This window comes from Hemibagrus wyckioides, linkage group LG11 (genome assembly GCF_019097595.1).
Source record: "Hemibagrus wyckioides isolate EC202008001 linkage group LG11, SWU_Hwy_1.0, whole genome shotgun sequence".
NCBI classification, from domain to species: Eukaryota; Metazoa; Chordata; class Actinopteri; order Siluriformes; family Bagridae; genus Hemibagrus; species Hemibagrus wyckioides.
In genome coordinates this window covers 24,198,849-24,220,925 of record NC_080720.1, presented here as the reverse complement: position 1 = coordinate 24,220,925, position 22,077 = coordinate 24,198,849, and the positions used below count along the sequence as shown (strand labels likewise).

General features: G+C 39.5%; 1 protein-coding gene across 4 annotated transcripts in view; it reads right to left on the bottom strand.

Annotated features, from left to right (window-relative positions):
* bin1b (bridging integrator 1b) overlaps positions 1-22,077 on the bottom strand; it is a 51,281-nt gene that overhangs the window by 18,575 nt on the left and 10,629 nt on the right. For 3 of the 4 annotated variants that reach the window (XR_009206064.1, XR_009206063.1, XM_058403044.1), the window contains exons 2-7: positions 14,628-14,708; positions 13,968-14,022; positions 11,133-11,227; positions 6,714-6,809; positions 3,256-3,363; positions 2,636-2,721 (exon numbers count right to left, since the gene is read on the bottom strand). Coding sequence is in view for 2 of the 4 variants with exons in the window: in XM_058403044.1 (XP_058259027.1) it covers positions 2,636-2,721; positions 3,256-3,363; positions 6,714-6,809; positions 11,133-11,227; positions 13,968-14,022; positions 14,628-14,708 (521 nt within the window). In the remaining 2 variants the exon portion in view is untranslated. The remainder of the gene's footprint in view (positions 1-2,635; positions 2,722-3,255; positions 3,364-6,713; positions 6,810-11,132; positions 11,228-13,967; positions 14,023-14,627; positions 14,709-22,077) is intronic. The other variant, XM_058403046.1, reaches the window with a different exon arrangement.

The following is a 22,077-nucleotide window of genomic DNA, read 5'->3' as shown; positions in this document are numbered from 1 at the left end:
AATGGTGCTGGCTGTGCATTCACTATGCACTAATTTTATGCTCTTCATGTTACTAAAACAAATTTTCTAGTAATTCTACTTTTTTGTTTAGCTCAGGGAAAAGATACAGTCTCTATATTGTCAACCCTGTGTGACTTATTGCAGCTAGCATACAGTCAGAGAAGCCTGCTTGTCTGCTCCCTGGTCCTGGTTCTGGATTGTCACAGAAGAACTAGGTTTGTTCTAAGACTATGTGCTATGCTGCAAGAAATAAAAGCAGCACCTTCACGAGTCGGGTGGAAACCATCCTGCCCTAACAGACCAGCCTTGCCTTCAAAAGTGCCCTCAAAAGAAGCCCACATTGTTTTCGGAGTACCAGCAGTTCAACGACCATAACCTGCTGTATCGCCATACCGCACTGGGGCCAGAGCATACTACAGCAACGGACATCGCCTTTACTAATTTACACACCTCTACAATATTACTCTTAGTAACCTCTGATTGACAAAGGTGTATATCATTATCTCCTACATGGAAAACTACCTTTGAGAACCTATGCTTGCCTAGGACTTTTATTTGACCTGCTATGTCCAGGGTTCTGGCTCCCAGTATACACCTAACCAGTGCTGCTGGAGCCCTTAAAGGCCTTGCTAACTTAATATGCTTTAAGATAGAGTCTCCTTTAACAAGAGCTCGTTCAGGTTTTTCAGCCAGAGATTCACTTAGGAGAGCAAAATCTGTTAGCCATGTAAAGCAGAGAGGAGTGGTACTTCTGTGGGTAAGCATTAGCTTTGTCTGAGTTTTCACCGACAGAGGAAGAATAATTAGTTTTCTGAGGCAGGATGGGTGGATGTACAGTATCTGGTCAGGGACAGGTGCAGCCACAAATTGATAAAACTGAAGCAATTATGGCCTGCCCGAAAACAAAGACCAAAAAGGAGGTGAGGCAGTTCCTGGGGCTACCTGGCTGTTATTGTTGGTTTATAACTATCTATTCAGACATCACCAGCCTGCTGACTGACTAAAAAGGGAACACCAGACCTGGTCCAGTGGATGGACTTTCACAAAAGTTTTTTCATTCCCTTAATTTGTTTCTCCATTTGTTTTACAGACTGATGTGTCAGACAGGGAGCTGAGGGCCATGTTGTCCCAGGTGGTGGAGGGGGAAGAGTGCCCCATGCTGTGCATTAGCTGGAACCTCTCAATAAGGGAGTCACATAGCATGTTTGAAAAGGAGCACCTGGCCATCAAGTGAACGGTCTTCACCCTCCAGAACTACCTGATGAGATGGGCTTTCACCCTCTCTTCAGTCCACATCCCTGTTTCAGTGTCTCCACTACATAAAACATGCCAAAGTGTAGATCACTCAGTGGTCTCTAGCTTTAAAGCCTTTTAACTTCCAAGTGGTCCACAGGCTAGGGCTGTAGATGTGGCGGATTTCTCTGCAGTCAAGGGGGGAATTAGCAGCAGGCTGGACGGCTACCCAACCTGAGTCAGGCATTGGGGGAATGTGGTGGTGGAAATATGGCAAAGCACCAGTTTGTGAATCACTCTAATCATGTGCTCTCTCCAACAGTGAACACCAGTGATGACTTAAAGGCAGAAAGAGAGTGGAGCAGGAAAGAGAGCTGAACACACTGAGCTGTGTGTGTGTGCATGTGCGCAAAGAAAATGTACTGAGCAAGAAATAAAACTTTGAGAGTGTGAGTGCAACTTGTCTGCCACCTGCTTCCTCATTCCTTTCCACAACCACTCAAGGACTATTACAGTTATATTGTTATTAAATGTTTATTTGATGTGATTTGAGGTAAAAGAAGAAAATAGCAATATACATACTGCAAAAAAACACATGCTATGGGGCATGGGTAGAGGCATGGGCGTGTTTTTTGGTGCACACACAACAAAGGTTTGACAGACACAGAAACACAGGACTGTAATGTAAAGGAATGTAAACACACCAATTTTATAAAACAGAAAGGAACAAAGACTTGTTTATGAAGTATCAAAGAAAAAACCTTTAGGAGAAAGCTGGGGGGAATTAATTTTTTTATACTGTAACTTATTAATTATAAACCAAGTCAATTCTTACTGAAAGAATTTCTGAATCATTTTATTCATCTGGATTCTCAGTTTGAACACCTTACGCAATAAAGCATCTCAATTTAACTAGTGTTTAAATCCACAAATCACTTTGTGATCGTGTACGACTAAACTGGCCAATATAACCGGCACAACAATATTATCATATTGCTGTACATGAAGCAAACAAGAAATGCAGGGTACAAACCAGATCTACTCCCTTGTGCTCTTATAGCTGTTCAATGCTGCAGTTTTATCCACAGAGGAAAAAAGTTAAAGACACCCTCTTTAGAACCAAACACTAAAAACTCTGCATAAACTTATATTTGAAAGTGTTTTTCTGTCATGACCTGTTATGTATGTATTTTATTGTTTACATTTTGTTGTTTAATGTTTCACTGTTAACAAACATTTAGTTTGAACAATATTATTCTGAAATCATTTATAAACCCATAGAAGATAATCTTAGACTTCTGTATAGCAAGCACCTGCTTATCCTTGGTCTGAAATGCTATTTCTAATTATATGTATATTATTATAAAAGAGCAGAATGAGAAAGTGAGAAATTAGGTGACACCTGTTCCACAAAGATGGGAGCTCCTCTTGAAGGTTATAATTGATCTCTTCAAACACCTTTTGGGCTTTTCCCAACTCTTCCTCTGCCTGACAGTACACATTTACACACAATTGTATTACTGCAGTTATAGTCCCATTAAAACATTTATGTGAAGTAAGGCATTGCATTAACTTTGCAATTTTTAGAGTAGTTACTGTGCATCCATGCAATTTTGCTTATACCAGAACTGTGAGTCAGGCAGGCAGAATTGTTTGGGAGTTAAAAGGTGTTAGTTCTGTCAAATGTCATCTGGTAAGGTTAGTTTGAGACATCTGATGATAAGATAATTCTCCGAGCCCTTCCTGGAGCAGCTTTCTCCATCAGGGTCAAGGGCTAGCCATTCAAAGAGTGAAAGGACAGACAGCAATCAAGACATGCAATTTTAGTATTTTAAATTTGTTACAAATCTTTCGACACATGAAATCTATGATCAAAATACATGTAACCTATAGATTTAAACACACACACGATTATTATACAGGATTATACACATCAATTACACAGTTGTTTAAATTAATTGGTTACATTATTATATTATACTGTATATGGACTCCAGCCCCACACATGGCATGCAAGGGTACCTTGGCAATTTTGGCCTCATCCTTCTTTTTACTTTTCTGTATAGTGGCAAAGTGATGTCTGGCGCTATCAAAATCCACCAGCTTCCTGTCACGTTTAGCAATCCGTGCCTGTGGTAAAAAAAAAAAAAAGGGTGGAAACAAAGTTCAGGCTTATGTCTATGAAATGGAATGACAGCATTGTAATTTTTTAAGAGATCTAAAAGATTATCACGTGCCTGTGATGATTTATAATGCATGCATATCCCAAGGTTCTTCTTTTAATGTGAATCTTTGTTCCAGGCTGCAGCAAAGATTGGGTTTCTTATAATATTTGCAGATTACTGGAGTGTAGCAGGGCTCCTGAATAGTTCTATTATGCTATACTGGAAAGCATTATAAGAAATGCCATTACATTACGTTGCTAAGTTGACATCCCAGATGAAGAGTAGAAAAGCTAGAGACAAACACATAATCTATCTTCTCAATTGATTTATGAGCAGTCTGTTTTAAGACAAGCAAAGATAATTATTTTTGAGCCAGTGCATGTACTGAACAAAGAATACAGCTTTCCTCTTTTTGGCAGATAATTCATAATTCTTATAGTGTAGATTATACAGTTTTAAAATTCCTTTTGTACATACTTATATATAGGCAAGCCAAAGTGTTTGGTAAGCCAAAGTGCATCCAACATAAAGAGGAATCCTCTTTTAGTCACAATGTAATGATATATTATGACACCTTTTTTGGCCACCAATGTTGGACCACTGACATTGCGACAGGCAAGTACTAAATGTAGTCTGTGAAAGTGATGAAGTTCTTCAAAAAAGAAAGTTGTCTGAATATGCATTACTGTGCAAAGGTTTTAGGCAGATGTGAAGAAATGCTTTAAAGTAAGAAAAATATATATATTTAATTGTTTTTTTGTTTTTTTGTTTTTTTCAATTTTCAAAATGCAAAACTGATGAACAGATGAAAAATCTAAATCAAATCAATATTTGGTATGACTACCCATTGGCTTCAAACCAGCATCTGGCACACAGGGATTTCGGAGGATTTTGATATAGGTTTATGATTAACCAATTATACAAAACATACTAATGATCATCAATTTCATATGTAGGTTGAAACACAGTCATTAGCTAAAAACAGCTGTGTCTGAGGATTAAACCTTGGTGAGGAACAGCCAAACTCTATTGCTACTCATGTGAGGGTGTGGAAGACATTTTCATGTCACAGGTTATATGCTATGACATGACTGAACACAGCAACAAGACACAAGATAGTTATATTGCATCAGCAAGGTCTCTTCCAGGCAAAGATATCAAAGCAGTCAGAGATGTCAAGACGTGCAATGTTGAAGACTGCAGATGCAGCAGTTGGGCATGAAAACTTAATGCAGCAGATGAAAGACATATTATCCTTACTTCCTTTCGACATTGGAAAGAACTAGCAAAAACCGCTGTGACTCAGGTACACCAATCTACTGTCCGGAGAAGTCTGGCCAGAAGTGGTCTTCACAGAAGAATTGTGGACAAAAGCCATACCTCCAACATGGAAACAAGGCTAAGCAACATAACTATGCACAAAAACAGTTTGGGTGCAGAAAAATGGCAGCATGTGCTCTGGACTGATGACACAAAATCGGAAATATTTGTCTGTAGAATGAGGCAGTTTGCTTGTCAAAGGGCTGTAGAGCAGTACAGTAATGATTGTCTACAGGCAACAGTGAAGCATGATGAAAGTTGCTTGCAAGTTTGGGGCTGCATTTCTGCAAATGGAATTGGAGATTTGGTCAGGATTAATGGTGAATGCTAAGAAATACAGGCAGATACTTATTATACAATACCATACGGATGGGACAACCAAATGAGATGGAGGAGAGCTGGTGTCTAAGCTCAGTACCCAGAATCTCTAGGTACAGAAACCGCTCTAATAGCAATATTGTTAATCTGGAGAGGCAGAGAAGCAGTAGGAGAGGACTGGCATTCAAATAAAGAATGAAAGAGAATAAGTCATGGAACAAGGAAGTAATTAGTAAACTTTTGATAACAATGTGGTCCAAGTGTTAGAGATTACCTTAACAGAAGACAGAGATGAGATGAGAGCAATGACAACAATCATCTGAACCATAGGGGTAGATTTATTTGGGTAAAGAAGAGAGGAAACCAGGGAACAGGCTTATAGATAACGGATGTCTGAAAGACTGGAAACCTACAGACCTATCCTCAAGCAGGTGAAGAAGAAATACCAGCTCCCAAAAATATAAGTGATAAATTTAGGGAGAATTATAACTTAGCAAAAGCGAAGTGCCATCACAGGAAGGCTCTTTCTATCATGGAACAAACAGCATTACCTGAACCGAGTCCACTGCCTCATCACTACAGTGCTAGAGTTCCCCCAGGAGCACCTCTTAGCATGGCTCGACCTGCTACCCTTAAGATATATGTGGTGGATATTTTTGCTAGCCCTGCAGCCATACTTGGGGCCTCCATTGTGAGGTATCCTTTGGTCGCTCTTATTTTTTGTGTGCTGCCAGAAGGCCTTTCTGTAGACTGCATGTCTCCTCCTGGAACACGTCTGTTTTCCTGGAGGGGTTATCAAAGGCCCTCTTTCAGCCCTTGGAGTCAGCCTCAGAGAAGTGTTTGACCCTACCCTAGCCCTTTTGTTAGCCTTAACCTTCGCGGCATTGACACTGGCATTCCCATAGCATCAAGCCATGGTGCAGCATTGGATCAGGCTGCGTATGCAACCCGGTTCCCTGACAAGGAACAAGACGCTGTGCTTGCCACGCATCAAGCATGCCTGATGTCTTCCGCCAGACAATTAGGATCTGGGGATTTGTGACACAGATGCCCTTTTATGGTTTTGCTGATGCAAGTCGAAGGAGACGGTGTGTAACCTGAGATGAGTATCAACATTAATGTGGAGCACCAAAGTGAAGAAAGAGAAAATTAAAAGACTTGGACAGGGTAAGCTCCAATGGTTAGACCATTTTTCCATCTCGTTAAACTGGTACCTCATTTTCCTCACTGGTTGAGCGCCAGCTTGTGAAAGGAGAGTAAAGCCAAGATAAGCAAGTGGTAAGGGTCAGGCAGCTGTGCTTAATTATAGTAATAATTGTTCTCTGTTGCAGTAAGCTGGAGCAGAGATAAAATTGGAGATGAGTGCCGGCAAGACAGAGCGAAGCACATGGAGTGTGTGTGAATGTGTCAGTGTGTGTATAGTTAAAATGCTGAAAGCCTGCCTCTAATATACTCTGGCCTGACTCCGCCAAACCACAATACTATCATAATAAGTTTGGCAAGGGTTAAGGATTTTGCACTTTTAATGCACTCACTACTTAGTTAGCTAAAAACTACAATATTTGATATTTTAAATATGCTAAAAGACAGATAAACATGTCACAAAATGCTCATCATGTCATCTCATACTGTTGTGATATTTTGTAGAGCAATCACATTCCACTAATTCGTTTCAACCTTAATTTCAGGAAACTGAGCCATGTAGGCATCCATTGAGATGAGTGCACCGTCCATAAGCTTCTGATGGAAATCTCCCCACAGAACATCTGTGTCCTGCAAAACAAAACATACACTCCAATTCTTACACCCCCAAAAACACTCACATTTAACACACCCCTGTACCAAACAATAAACATTATGATGTGTAAACATATAACAGAAATCTATATATTATCACTGCAATACCAAGAGAGAGATACACTCTATGGCCAAACATATGTGGACACCTGAAAATTATTCAAATATATGCTTGTTATACAAGATATAAGTTCTTATTTTAGATTTAGTCTATCCTTTCCTGTTTTAAATACCTCTAATATTCTGAGAGGGCTTTCCAAAAGATTTTTGTGGCTGTAGAGATTTGTGCTCATTCAGCAAAAAAAAGTATATGTGTAGTTTGGCACTACTGTCCACACAAGTTGACTGTGTGCCTGGACTTATGTGGACATTCCAATTCATACAAAAAGTGTAAAATGGGTTTGAGATAATGACTCTTTGCCGGCCACAGTTCTACCACATCATCTGCATGGCAAATCATCTTCGTGGATGTCAATGAAAACCTGGATCCTGGAACAAATTTTGGCTAGGCCCCTTAGTTCCAGTGAAGGTCTTGTATGCAATAACCTACAAACATATCAAAGACAACATTTGTGGCAGTAGTTTTGGGAAGGCCTACATGGAGCAGGGTTCGTACATATTTTTACTAATAAAATTCCATGACTTTTCCATGAGTTTGAGGTACATATTCATGACCTAATGTTTCATGAAATGTCTATGAATACATGTTACATAAGAAGAAAAATCCATATTTTACCACAGCACATTTTTTACTAAAATAAATCACAACCTTCGTAGTTTATAATACAAAATAACCATTTATTTAAATTACGCTTGCAGGTAACAAAGTTACATAAAATAATACATCAAACCCTGAGAACCCCTTAAAAATGTATTGACGTAAGTCCATGTGAGATAATTAACATAAAACAATGGGAAGCAACAATGTTAAACTAATAAATAAATAAAAGTATCCAGAAACATTGTTCTTAACTTTAAATGCCATAAAAGTTATCATCATTATTTGAATTCTACATCGCCCAAAAACAATTAACAACGTTTATTTTTTCATTTCCGAAAGCTTCTTTTCAATCTGTTTTTCAATTTTGAGCAGAGATGCTTTCTTTTCTATTGCAGTATGTCAGAAACTGTTGGATTTGGTGATTAAGGTCATGTTGCCAGAAGATTCAGCCTTTTCAGCATATTCATCTGCTGATTTCTCAAGAGCACAAATGTCTGCCTCCATCCTAGCCCTCTTCTTTTTCAAATCTTCCAGCTCATCTGTGAAGGCCTTCCTTTTCAAGTCAACAGCTTGCTGTTCTTTCTTTCTCTTCACTTCATCCAGGTACCCATGGTACTTCTGCCTGGCTCCTGCAGCTGAAACGAGCAGCTCCTTTGTGATTTCCACCTTGGTTATGCCCCTTACAGATCTGACATGGTCAACAATGAGCCTCTGAGCCACCAGAGATCTTTCCCTCTGATTCTCAACTATTAATTCTTTGTTGATTGAAAAACCTCTTTCGACACTTGCCTGCCCATGTGATAAGACAAGAAGAATCTTCACCACATCCCACACTCGCGAAAATGATGGTTTTGTTCCCATTGTCTCATAAAGCAGGGTGTCCACTCGTGGTTTTGGGGTCAAATTCCCTGAACTTAACCTGAAGAGCAGCCAAATCACAAAACTCTCTAAACTCTAAGGATATCATCACACACTGCCTCATTTACATGTTTAGCTTCAACAAGTATGTGCAATATCCTTCTCAATTGAGTTACACAGAGTTCCTTACTTTCAGCCATGCATCTCAGGTCAAGGCACTGCATGCTTCTCACTAATGTGTGATGCACTGGAGCCTTTTTCAGCAACTTCTCAAGTAGTGTGATCAAGAGTTTCTTGCAGTCCATCTTAAACTCTAGTCTCTGCCTTTCTGAAATGTTTTTGGAAGACTTGAGTTGGTTCAGGGTGGCTTCTGCTGCAAATCCAATAACAATCTGAGAACTGTCCTTGTGCAGACTGCTGTCTTGAAAAGGGACATGGAGGAGCTTTAGTGTGGATGAGGCCTCTTGCAGATGCTTTTCCTTCCGAAATCGTCCCATGAGGCCTGTGAAAAATTAAAATTAAGTGATTTTATTCTACAGTTTTATCACTTAATTTTTCAAATTTATAAGCCAAATTAAATTTACAAATTTGTTTTTTGAGCTAATAACAACTTACCTTTTTAATTATTTTTTGATTTTATTATTTAAATTATTTTTTAATTTACTAATCTACAAGAATGAACATTATATGAACTGTTGCTAAAAACAAACCAATAAAATAATCTAGACAGTAATAGTAAAGTAATAAACATATTACTTCAATTTTTAATTTCATTAAAATATAATAATAACAAGTGATCATGGCGATCATGACATCATTAAACATCATTAACAATCACACTATCCATGTTTATCCTTACCTTTAATCAGTTTGTACATATCACCGGAGAGAAAGGGCAGCATGGGTTGGTCAGACTGATACATGGTGAGGAAGGGGTCGATTTCTCTGGCAATGCTGTTGAATATTCCCACTTTCACTGGGAAGAGAGGATCAGCACACAACAGCACAGTTCACCTCTCTCTACCATCTGGATGTATTGTTTGACATGTGGCCAGAGAGGCAATCCTCTTTCTGGCACGTTTACATTCTCAATCCACCGGTGCTTACAAAACTTAAGCATGGGCGTGTTACAACCGGTTGCTGTCATAAAATCTTCATGACGGGCAGGGCAATCATGGAACAGCCAATACAAGCTAGAGAGTCCGTGTTCAACTTCCCATCCGGTGGATTTACAGCCATCTCTGAACGCATTGTGCAGTATGTGCAACCCGCATGAACCGATGTTAATTAGTGACTTTCCCGCATAATTCTGCACTTGCTTCTGGAGTATTTCGAATACTTTCCAATTTACGTTCGGTCTGTCCATTGAGATTTGGACCAGATTCTTGATTCTGATCTCTGTAAGCAAGTTATTCATTTTGTCAGTGATGTCTTGAGCTGATGAATGGCCCATAAACTCTGAGGCGATGTATTTAGTCTTCACCTCAGACCTGTTCCATAGCCTCACATGCATGTCTAACTGCTTAGACTGTAAATAGTGATTCAGGCTTTCAACAAACAGCATAACATAGACGCTTTGCTTCGATAGATCTGCCAAAGTCAGTTTCTTAAAATAAGGAGCCAGTCCAAAAGTACATAAATATGAGCATTGCGTTCGCCGCATGCAAAGCTGGCCGCTATCTTGCTGTCTGGGAACATAGTCTGAAAAAGCTGGCTTATGTCTTCACAAGACTTGTAGGAATAGTGCAAATTAGCCACCTTTAGCGCCCACAGGACCTCTGCAGTTAGGGTTTCGTTTCTGGACACGGCATTCAAAATGGTCCCTTGTTTTGCAGTGGATGAAAGGGAAGCACCGCATTTGGGAGCGAGGGTCACGTCAGTCACACAGGTGAAAAAGTCTGTTATCGGGTTGGGAGCTGTCGAGCATGCGGCTGCAGCAGCAGACTGGTGCTTTGCCCCTTTAGCATGGCTAGACAGCGCTGCCTCTCCCATGTTCAATGTCAAACGTTTTACGGCATACTGTACATCTTGCATGTCCCGGGTCCTGATTTTTCTCAAGCAACCCCTTATACTTTTCGTCATGCAGCCATACATAATTAAATCTGCATTTTCCTGGCATTGCATGAGTTTACTACTAGCTGCATTTGCAAGTCGCCATTACCCCATGCAGAGAACATCATGTGACGGACTGCGCTATTGTAATCTAACCAATATTATCAATTAAAATATATTCAAATATACAGAGATTTGTGAAACACATTTCCATGACTTTTCCAAAACTTTGTGGGCTTATTTATTTTTCCAAACCTTTTCCAGGCCTGGAAATTGCTGTTTTAAAATTCCATGACTTTTCCAGGTTTTTCATGACCGTTTCATGACCCTGATGGAGTGAAAATCAGGTGTCTGCATACTTTTGAAATTTGTAGTGTACTATGGTGTTGGCTAAAACAGACATTTACCTACAGATTATTCTTCTTCTTTATCATCTCCTTCAAGCGGAGAGTACAATCAAAACAAAAGAAAGGTTTATTACAAAGCTGAAACATAACATTAATAGTTCTGTTGACCTCTGCTACTATAATGCTATGCATGAAAAACTTGCTCATACTCTTGATATATATAGTTTGATTATATTATTTAGAATTTTACCTTTTGCCTCTCACATAACCGACATAAACACATTTGTTTTCTGCAAACTTGGTGGAGAAATGTTTACACACCTCAGAGATGATGTCAATTTCATCCTTCCCAAACCAGTCTGGCTCATACATGTCTACTAGGCAGCATTGTAGGCGCTTCGAGCATTCATGCATAGCTGAGGAGAGACAGAGGGACATTCTTTTGCACATAGATATATGCAAAGCATATTCTGACCCATTATAAAAAAACATTTTATTTATAAATCGGTTCAAATTAAAACTCATGTTCAAAGATCAAGAAGAAGGGGAAGAAAAAACAAAAACACGTGTTATAGTAGAGTGTCTACAATCTTTTGGTGTCACCTCAGGCTGCTTATAAAGTGTCATACTCAAGGCTGTTGGGGCAAATTTGCTGCCAAATTTCATTTGGCTCACATACTGAAACCCACTGTATTGACTGCTACTCAACATTTCTTTCACTATATAGAATTCACACCAGACCTACTGTACAGCAACTAACCACATTATAGGAAATTATATTATATTCATCTAGACTCTTCTCTGTTCTGGCACCGAGGTGGTGGAATGAACTTCCCCTAGATGTCCGTACAGCAGAGTCTCTGACTGTCTTCAAACGACGTCTTAAGACCTACCTTTTCCTGAAGCACTTAAACTAGCTCTTATCTTTCCCTGTTTATGTATTGTTGTACGTTTTTAAAAAAAAATAAAAAATCCAATTTTAGGCTAATGGTATCCTAAGTCTGTAACCTACTGAACCAGTGTTAATGTTTTCAATGATAGAGACTTAAAGCACTTTTGTATGTCGCTCTGGATAAGAGCGTCTGCCAAATGCCAGAAATGTAAATGTTAAATGTAAATATCTCTGGCCAGGTTTTACCTTTCTATCTAATGTTTTCTTCTATTGTTTTACCTTTTGATCTAACAAATATTTGTGTCATGATACAGAAAGGGAACTTATCAGCTAGTGTTACACAGAAATATTTACATTTTTGCATGACCATCCATGCGCTAACTTCACATTATGCATATCCTAGTAATATTAAAGTAATATTGTAAAGTAATGTTGTTATTGTTAGAGTCAACTTTCCACTACTTACTTTAGACACTTGCACCTTAAAACAGATCACTTGAAAATTATATTGAAAATGGTGTCAAATCATATTGGTAGCATTCTAAATTCTGTTTTATGCATTCTAAATGCTATTTTATAAGTTAACCAGGTAGAAGACCACCAAAGAAGCACAAATACTGTAACAGTACACTGATCAAGCATAACATTATGTCCACCTGTCTAATATTGTGTTCGTCCCACTTTTGCTGCCGAAACAGCCCTGACCCGTCAAGGCATGGACTCCACTAGATCCCTGAAGGTGTTCTGTGGTATCTGGCATCAAGATGTTAGCAGCAGATACTTTAAGTCCTCTAAGTTGTGAGGTGGAGCCTCCATGGATCAGACTTATTTGTCCAGCACATCCCACAGATTCCACAGTTTATATTGAGATCTGGGGAATTTGGAGGCCAAGTCAAACACGTTGTTGTGCTCATCAAACCATTCCTGACCCATTTTTGCTTTGTGGCATGACCCATTATTCTGCAGAAAGAGGCCACAGCCATTTAGGGAATACCGTTTCGATGAAAGGGTGTACATGGTCTGCAACAATGCTTAGGTAGGTGTTATGTGACAAAGTAACATCCATGGATGGCAGGACCCAAGGATTCCCAGCAGAGCATTGCCCAAAGCATCACACTACCTCCACCGGCTTGCCTTCTTCCCATAATGCATCCTGGTGCCATGTGTTCCTCTGGTAAGTGACGCACACGCACCTGGCCATCCACGTGATGTAAAAGTAAATGTTATTCATCAGAACAGACCACCTTCTTCCATTGCTCCATGGTCCAGTTCTGATGTCCATTGTTGACGCTTTTGGCCGGGCACAGGGCAATTTCAGCATCAGTAGCTTGTCTGTCAGTGGCTCGTCAGTAGCTATGGGACCAAGATGGTGGCGCATGCACAACAGGAGGCTCATTGTCTCCCTAGATTTTGCGATTTAGTAGTTATTTCTCTAATGGTTGCAAGTTTATTCACTCAGATTAGCCTTGCATATCTCATATAGCTGACAAGCATTGTTGGACATCGGTCATAACTGGATAAATGATAATTTACGATCTTTATACTCCCTCAAGAAATCGCCAAAACACCGCCAAAATCAACTACACCATAGCTACAACATGTCCACTCTGCAGGAGGGAGGAAACAATTCATCACCTTCTCTTAAGATGTGACAGACTAGGGCAAATATTCAAGAAGTTGAATAGGAAGATTTGGTCACATATTGACATTGCCTGTACAACTTTGGCTCAAGATACTCAGCTGCCCAAAAAGAACTGATCTGAACCGATACATAGTTTTTTTTAATAGGCCAGGCCAAGCTACCTGGCTCACACACAAAAAAACAAAACAAAATGAAAGGTAGTGGAACACTGAGCCCAGAGCTGATGACACACAAGCTGCAGGACTCCTGTAAGAGTCGGGGACAGGGCAAAGTTTTATGCAGTGTTGACAGAACCATCCTTTCTTATTCAGAAAACAAAGATCAAAAATGGCATAATGGTTAAAGTAAAAAAAAATGTTCAAGAATAGTATGAAAGATCATGGGTTTACTGAATTGTAACTACACTAAAAACAGTGATAAATTATTCAGGTTAAAAAAGATACACTAAATATCAAATAACTTGGGTCATAACTAATTTAAGTGTAAATTAACTATCATCAATACAAAAAAGTGGAAATAATTTTTAAATTATATTGTCAGTTGCAAGACTGCAAGGGCGAGTTAAAATTTGCTGACACAGCATAGAATACAGACCCAGTTGAAAAGAATTCCAAAAACTTACTTTTAACTGCTTCCAGGTATGCTCTGAGATCCCTCTGCAGTTTAGTGCCTTCTGCCTATAAGAGTATACACCACAATCCAGGTTAAGGGACTAGATTGCTATGTTCACATAATTGTGAAAAATCTAACTATAAATCACATGTAGCCTTTATACACTGAGATTTTTTTCCAGCACAGAAAATCTCTGTAGAATTAGTATTAGCTAAAAGTTAATGAAACACATTATTTAAGGGGGCATGTCCTAAGATGTATAGCATACTATACAATTATTTAAATTATTTTAATTATTTAAATTTAAATACAATTATTATATTTAAAGATTTAAATATCATTTTCTCTACTAGACTAATTAAAACAAAGATAACTAAAATATGTAAAAGGTTTTGGCAATTTATTAATTGCCAGTTTATTGAAACCCATGTTTTGAAGGCTTAAATGCTTTGTTCCTCATTTACCTATAAGCCTTGCCGAGGAACATCAAGAGCCATAATTATCAAAGTCTTATTTAACTGACAGACACAATGCAACAAAAAAAAGAACTCTTCATTTTACTCTATTTAAATTTCATTGTAAACATTTCAATGTATTCAGGTTATAGCCATAGACATAGGAAATAAAGAATTAAATGGTAGGCCATCAAGAAAATTAACATTAGTCTTACCATCTGCTTGTTAAAGTTAGCTACAACCTCCGCAAATGCTGTATCTTTGGTTTCATCAGCCTTCCCAAGCTTCTGCATCATCTAGAAATCAGACCAGGCACATTCAGCTCATGACCCATTGCTTTTACTTTCCTTGCATGATACTTCCATTAATTTGTGTATTACTGTAACATAGTATCACTGGCATAATGATGACATGCCCATATAGATCACTAGAATATTAATACGATAATGGCATCAAACTAAATTGGTTGATTTTTTAGTAACATGAAAAGCTACAGGAAATCTCTTACTGCTGTTAGATCAACATATTACTGTTAGCAGTGTTGGGTAAGTTACTTCAGATAATTTACCCATTTACTAATTTACTAATTATGATGTTGTATTTAAAATACTTTTCTAATTACCCTGTCTGAAAAGAAATTTAGTGATTCAATAAGTAATTTAGCTCATTACTAATTACTTCTTAAAATCCATATAAACCTTGACTGGATGGACAATAGAAATGAAACACATTCATTTAAATCACTGACATGGAATAGTCTAAAGCCAACATGTTAGCTTTATTAAAACATACTGTAATACTATGTAATAATAAATCATTTTTAGTAACAAATGTAACCTTCTTTAGTTAAACAGAATTCCTCTTCAAGATATTTGAATAACAATTAACCAAGCTGTAAACCTCACTTTTTTTTGATTCTTTATTTCTGAAACGTTTTGATTACAACTATGTACAACAAAGCCCAAGATCCGCCCGCATTACATATATGTAGACATAGATACACACATACATGTACACATGCATACATACACCCCATACATACATACACACACATATACACATACATGCACACATAGTATAAACAAACACATCCAGATACAAACATAATTAGAGGGATAAGAAGTATATCTCAAGATTTCACTAGGTCTGATAGAGTCTCAATAAGGTCCAACCAAAATTGTATTGTCCTACTGTTGGCCCCATGCACTTTGGCTGTAGAACATTCCAAAAAAGCAATTAGGACATCCAGGTACACTACATTGCCAAAAGTATTCGCTCACCTGCCTTGACTCGCATATGAACTTAAGTGACATCCCATTCGTAATCCATAGGGTTCAATATGACGTCGGTCCACCCTTTGCAGCTATAACAGCTTCAACTCTTCTGGGAAGGCTGTCCACAAGGTTTAGGAGTGTGTTTATGGGAATTTTTGACCATTCTTCCAGAAGCGCATTTGTGAGGTCACACACTGATGTTGCACGAGAAGGCCTGGCTCTCAGTCTCCGCTCTAATTCATCCCAAAGGTGTTCTATCGGGTTGAGGTCAGGACTCTGTGCAGGCCAGTCAAGTTCATCCACACCAGACTCTGTCATCCATGTCTTTATGGACCTTGCTTTGGTCACTGGTGCACAGTCATGTTGGAAGAGGAAGGGGCCAGCTCCAAACTGTTCCCACAAAGTTGGGAGCATGGAATTGTCCAAAATGTCTTGGTATGCTGAAGCATTCAGAGTTCCTTTCACTGGAACTAAGGGGCCAAGCCCAGCTCCTGAAAAACAACCCCACACCATAATCCCCCCTCCACCAAACTTTACACTTGGCACAATGCAGTCAGACAAGTGCCGTTCTCCTGGCAACCGCCAAACCCAGACTCGTCCATCAGATTGCCAGATGGAGAAGCGCGATTCGTCACTCCAGAGAACACGTCTCCACTGCTCTAGAGTCCAGTGGCGGCGTGCTTTACACCACTGCATCCGACGCTTTGCATTGCACTTGGTGATGTATGGCTTGGATGCAGCTGCTCGGCCATGGAAACCCATTCCATGAAGCTCTCTGTGCACTGTTCTTGAGCTAATCTGAAGGCCACATGAAGTTTGGAGGTCTGTAGCGATTGACTCTGCAGAAAGTTGGCGACCTCTTCGCACTATGCGCCTCAGCATCCGCTGACCCCACTCCGTCAGTTTACGTGGCCTACCACTTCCTGGCTGAGTTGCTGTCGTTCCCAAACACTTCCACGTTCTTATAATACAGCTGACAGTTGACTGTGGAATATTTAGGAGCGAGGAAATTTCAAACTATCACAGTTCCACGCTGGAATTCACTGAGCTCCTGAGAGCGACCCATTCTTTCACAAATGTTTGTAAAAACAATCTGCATGCCTAGGTGCTTGATTTTATACACCTGTGGCCATGGAAGTGATTGGAACACCTGATTCTGATTATTTGGATGGGTGAGCGAATACTTTTGCCAATATAGTGTATGTATAGCTGGGATAGCTGGATCCATCCACAATTTCAGAATAACCTTTTTAGCAGCAGTAAGGGCAATGAACAGAGTCCTTTTTTGATTTGCAGACAGTGACAGTAAGGAATCATACATCAAGAGGAAAAGCAATGGGTCCTTTTTAATGAGTCCTCGTAAGATCAGTCAATATATCCCGAACCGAGGACCAGAACATTTCAATTCGAAGACATTCCCAGAACATATGTAAATATGTACCTCGGCTTGCACTGCTACATAAATGACAAAAGGGGTCAGACTTTCTTTTCATTTTATATAATAGGTAGGTAGGGAGTGGCATATGCCTTACAAATTAGCTTATCGTGAATAATTTGGTGAGCTGGGTTTTTTGAGGTAGCAAAACAGTTCCCCCAGACTGTATCCCAATTGATCGCAGTGTTAAGTTCCCTCTCCCAAAAGCCCTCAACAGGAATGTTTGAGTATTGTTGTACCACAAGTGATTTGTAAATTCTGCTCACAGTGCCTCTAGAATCCATGTTATAGTCTGTCCAGTTTATCATAGGATGAGGAGATATTTTAGTCGACCATGGTACGCCATAAGTTTTCAATGCAGATCTTAATCTAAGGTATAAGAAAAGAGAGAATCCTGGCAAGGAAAATTCATCTTTTAAGATTTGAAATGATTTGAGTCCATAATCATTGTATAGATCTTTTAACGTGTAAATGCCACATTGAACCCAGGATTTGGAAACAAACGGTTTATTACCAGTACAAATATTATTATTGTGCCACATGGGGGTAGAATCACTATAGGGATCTGAAACTCCCATAATTTTTTTCTGCCATTTTCCAAATTTTAATAGAGTGGCTTATGATTGGACCAAACCTTTCCAGAACTTTCTTGGATATACCTGTAAAGAGTAGATCTTGCAGATGTATTGGATAGATAATATTCCTTTCCAACGCTCACCATGGCACAAGGGAGTCAACATCCATCCAAGTCCTAAGTGCTCTCATTTGGTACGCTAAGTAATAGGACCAAAAATCTGGTAGAGATAAGCCACCATGAGGTTTTAGCCGATACATAGATTTGAGACTAATTCTGGGCCGCTTATTATTCCACAAAATTTTTTTTACTGTTGTGTTGAGCGCTTTAAAGTAGCCCATAGGTGGTGCTACAGGTAACACTGAAAATAAAAAACCCAACCTTGGGCATATATTCATCTTAATAGTGGCTATCCTGCCATGAAGTGCCAAGCAGAGTGGAGACCAACAGAAAAGGTTACTTGTAATCTTATCAAGAAGAGACTGATAGTTCCACTTGGAGATATGGAGATAAGGAAAAACTTTGATTCCAAGATAGTTAAATTGGTCACTAACTGGAATCATAGTGGGTAAGGACTGAATATCCAATTTAGCAGCTAAATTAAGGGGCATAAGTATGGATTTGCTCCAATTAATTTTATAACCAGAGAGTTTACCAAATGTATCAAATAGTTTTAAGCATTCATTGACCGAATCTGTGATATTGGATACATATAACAAAACATCATCGGCATAGAGTGAAATTTTGTGGGATGTATTCATACAGCTTATAGGAGTTATTAAAGAGCATTGTCTAATCGCTTGGGCCAAAGGCTCCAATGATAAATTAAAGAGCAAAGGTGACAAGGGGCACCCTTGACGTGTACCTCTGCCAAGATAAAAGGAAGGTGAGATATAAGGGCCAGTAAGTACTCTAGCTGAGCAATCAAAATAAGTAGTTTTGACTGCTCTCAAGAAAAAGGAGCCAAACCCAAAATGCTCCAGAACGGACCACAGAAAATTCCACTCAATTCTATCAAATGCTTTCTCTGCATCCAGGGAGAGGATTGTAGAGGAGGCTGTGTATGAGTCTGCTTGTTGAATAAAATGAAGAAGCCTGCGTATATTGTCCACAGCAAATCTTCCCCTTAAAAATCCTGATTGATCATAATTAATCAAATCTCCTACACATCTATCCAGTCTCAAGGCGAAAACTTTTGCTATTAGCTTTGAGTCTGTAGATAAGAGGCTAATTGGCCTGTAACTAGTGCATTCAAGTGGATCCTTTCCTTTCTTCAGCAATAGAGTTATTAACGCTGTATTTTGGTCCCTATGTAAAGTTCCTTTTTCTAATGCAAAATTAAAAGAGTTAAGAATTAAAGGTGCTATTATGTCCCACAATGTCTTCAACAACTCGGGGGGGGATATCCCATCCAATCCAGGGGCTTTATTACTACTCATGGAATCCAGAGCAGATTTTAATTCCTCAATAGTCAAAGGACTGTCCATTATCTCACGCTGAGAATCATTCAACTTGGGAAGATTTAAGTTTTTAAGGAATGAATCAAAATTTGTTGAGTCAGTGTTGGATTCTGAAGTATACAAGTGCTGATAGTAGGATTCAAATACTCTATTTACATCTTTAGGTTGAGTATATACTAAACCCTCATGCCTAATAGCCGATATATTAGCTTTTGACTCAGCATCTTTCAACCTCAAAGCCAACAACTTAGAAGAGCGTTCTCCATGGAAATAATAGGACTGTCTAGTACGATGTATGATGAATTCAGCTCTATGTAAATATATAGCTTTTAATTCTGATTTAAAAACATTTAATTCTTTAGCTTTGGACTCAGAAAATTTACCTTTTAATTCTTTTTCTAGTAAATTTTTTTTTTTTTTCTAATTCAATTTTACGGCCCTCTATACGCGTTTTACTAAAGGATGAAAAACCTATACATATCCCCCTAATAAACCATTTAGCAGTTTCCCCCAGTACTTGGGGGTTAGAGGCTGAATCCCTGTTGATCTGCAAAAATTCCTTCAAAGAGCTGCGTAGTTCAGCCACAAATGTGCCATCCTGTAACAGGGACATATTAAATCTCCAACGGTTGTGTTTGTTTCTTAGGTAATCTAAGCATTTGGTATGCTTAATAGGGCTATTTAACCCATTGACGTTCCATGACATTATATTTATTGCCATGTATTGTTAAGGCAAAGCAGACCAACCAGAACTAAGGTGGAAACATCCTAAGGTAATCCCTCGAAAATATAGCGGCGATCAGAACATATACATACATAAGCATAGACATGTTGCACACAATAATGGATGCATAAAACAGATTCAACTTACGTGGGCGGTCTCGGGCATAAAACAAAAAAACAAAAACAAGAACAACGTCAAAGTGGGCAGTAAGCGAAGAGTTAGAACACACTCTTCTACCTGCCCTTAAAGTAAAAGTCTTTGGATGTGCGGCCAACCTAGCAGTCCGGTTCATTCGTCAACACCTGACCCGGTCATTTTTGGATGCAAAACCAGTCAGATTTTCTCAGAGAGGTCCTCCATAGGAACTACAGATTCATCCTCCTTCTCCCCGAACTCTCATGGCACAGTTGTTTCAGCTCCCTTCAGAGAAGACTTTACGACAGGATCCAGATAGAGATCCTTTTCAACCTCAAGAAGTAAAATCTTCCCCTGGTGCGTGACTTTCACTACTGCGGGGTAGAGCATAAAAGACGATATTCCCAGCTGAGTTAGCTTTTTCCTTGCCAATGCCATCGCTCTCCTCTTGGACGCTGTGTGAGTACTGTAGTCTGGGAAGAACAACAACATCGTTCCCATATACAAGATCTGTCCAGCATCTCAAGCTCCATTTAGGATCATATTCCGATCTTGATAGCGCAGCATCTTGAATATAAATGTATGAGGGGTTGTTTTTGAGCGTTCACCGCTATATATACACGGCTCTTATCTTAGATTCTTGCTAACTTTTCCTGAAGGGAATCCACGGCTAGCTTAACTTCCACTGTGTCTTTGCGTTACGAAGAGCTGTCTGCATGTTGTCAAATTTGTTTCTTATCAAACGAACATCTTCCAGAACCCCAAGTCTATCCGCAATAAGGGTGAATTCTTCCTTAAACATTTCCCTGACGAAGCTAAGATGCATCTTTAGATTGTCGGCAACAGTGGCACGAAGCTCCCCTCGGGAATATTACTAGGGTCTTTAACCCTCTTTTTCTCCGGGGAAGTTAGCGTTAGTTGATGTTTTGCCATCTTCATTCCTTTTCTGTTAACACAGCGATCAAATTAAGTCAAATGGTGATGGTTTTACTGAAAACAAAAGAAGATTTAGGATACCGAGTCAGGGAGCAATTGAACTACACCGCCATTGCCATCGGCGGGTCACGTGATCTCCCAACCTCACATTTTTCAAAATGAAGAGCACCATATTTTATACATACTGTATGCTGTCATATGTTTTTCAACAAAATAAACTCATTTCTACAGAATTCCTCTGCAACATATTTGAATAACAATTAACCAAGCTGTAAACCTTACATTTTTCAGAAGTAAGAGAACCATATTTCATATATACTGTATACTGTCATATATTTTTCAAAATCAACTCATTTCTACTGTTCAGCTGATTGCTGTGATTACTTGTGGTATTGACAGCGGCCAATCGTTTTTTTCACCAGGACATAGTGTAAGGACGCACTCGAGGCAGGCGTAGTAGAATCCATATGCAGATCTTTATTCACAAAACGGCAGGAAAGAATCGGAATCGATATGGCTAAGCGAAAGGGTCAAAAACCGGAAAATCAAGAACTAGCGAACAGAAACCAAAACCGCAAAACCGAGACTCGTAGAAAACAGTAACAGGCAAAGATCATACACGTAGCAGGCAATCAGGAACAATAAACAAGGCTTGGTACGTAATCCACTAGAGAGAACAATACTTCGCAGGGAACAATAGGCAGCGTGCTGCTTAAATACCCGAGTAAGACAGGAAGTGAGTTTGCAAATGTCAATATTCGGGTGATGGCTCCCTCTGGTGCTCTGGTTCTGCAAGCATCGTTACAGAACCCCCCCCTCTAGGAACACCTCCAGGTGTTCGTCGACGCGGGCGCCCCCGTGGATGAGGAGCAGGTCGATTCGGGAAGCTCAGATGGAATTCCTCAGTGAGCGAGGGGTTGAGAATGTCCTGTGCATTAACCCAACAACGCTCCTCTGGGCCGTAACCCTCCCAATCCACCAGATACTGAAGGCGGCCACCTTGACGACGGGAATTCAGGATGGTGCGCACCTGGTAGGCAAGGGAGCCATCAATGTCCAGTGGTGGGGGAGGTTCAGTGATAGCGGGGCCGGTGGTTTGAGGCTCGTGGAAGGGCTTGAGTAAAGAC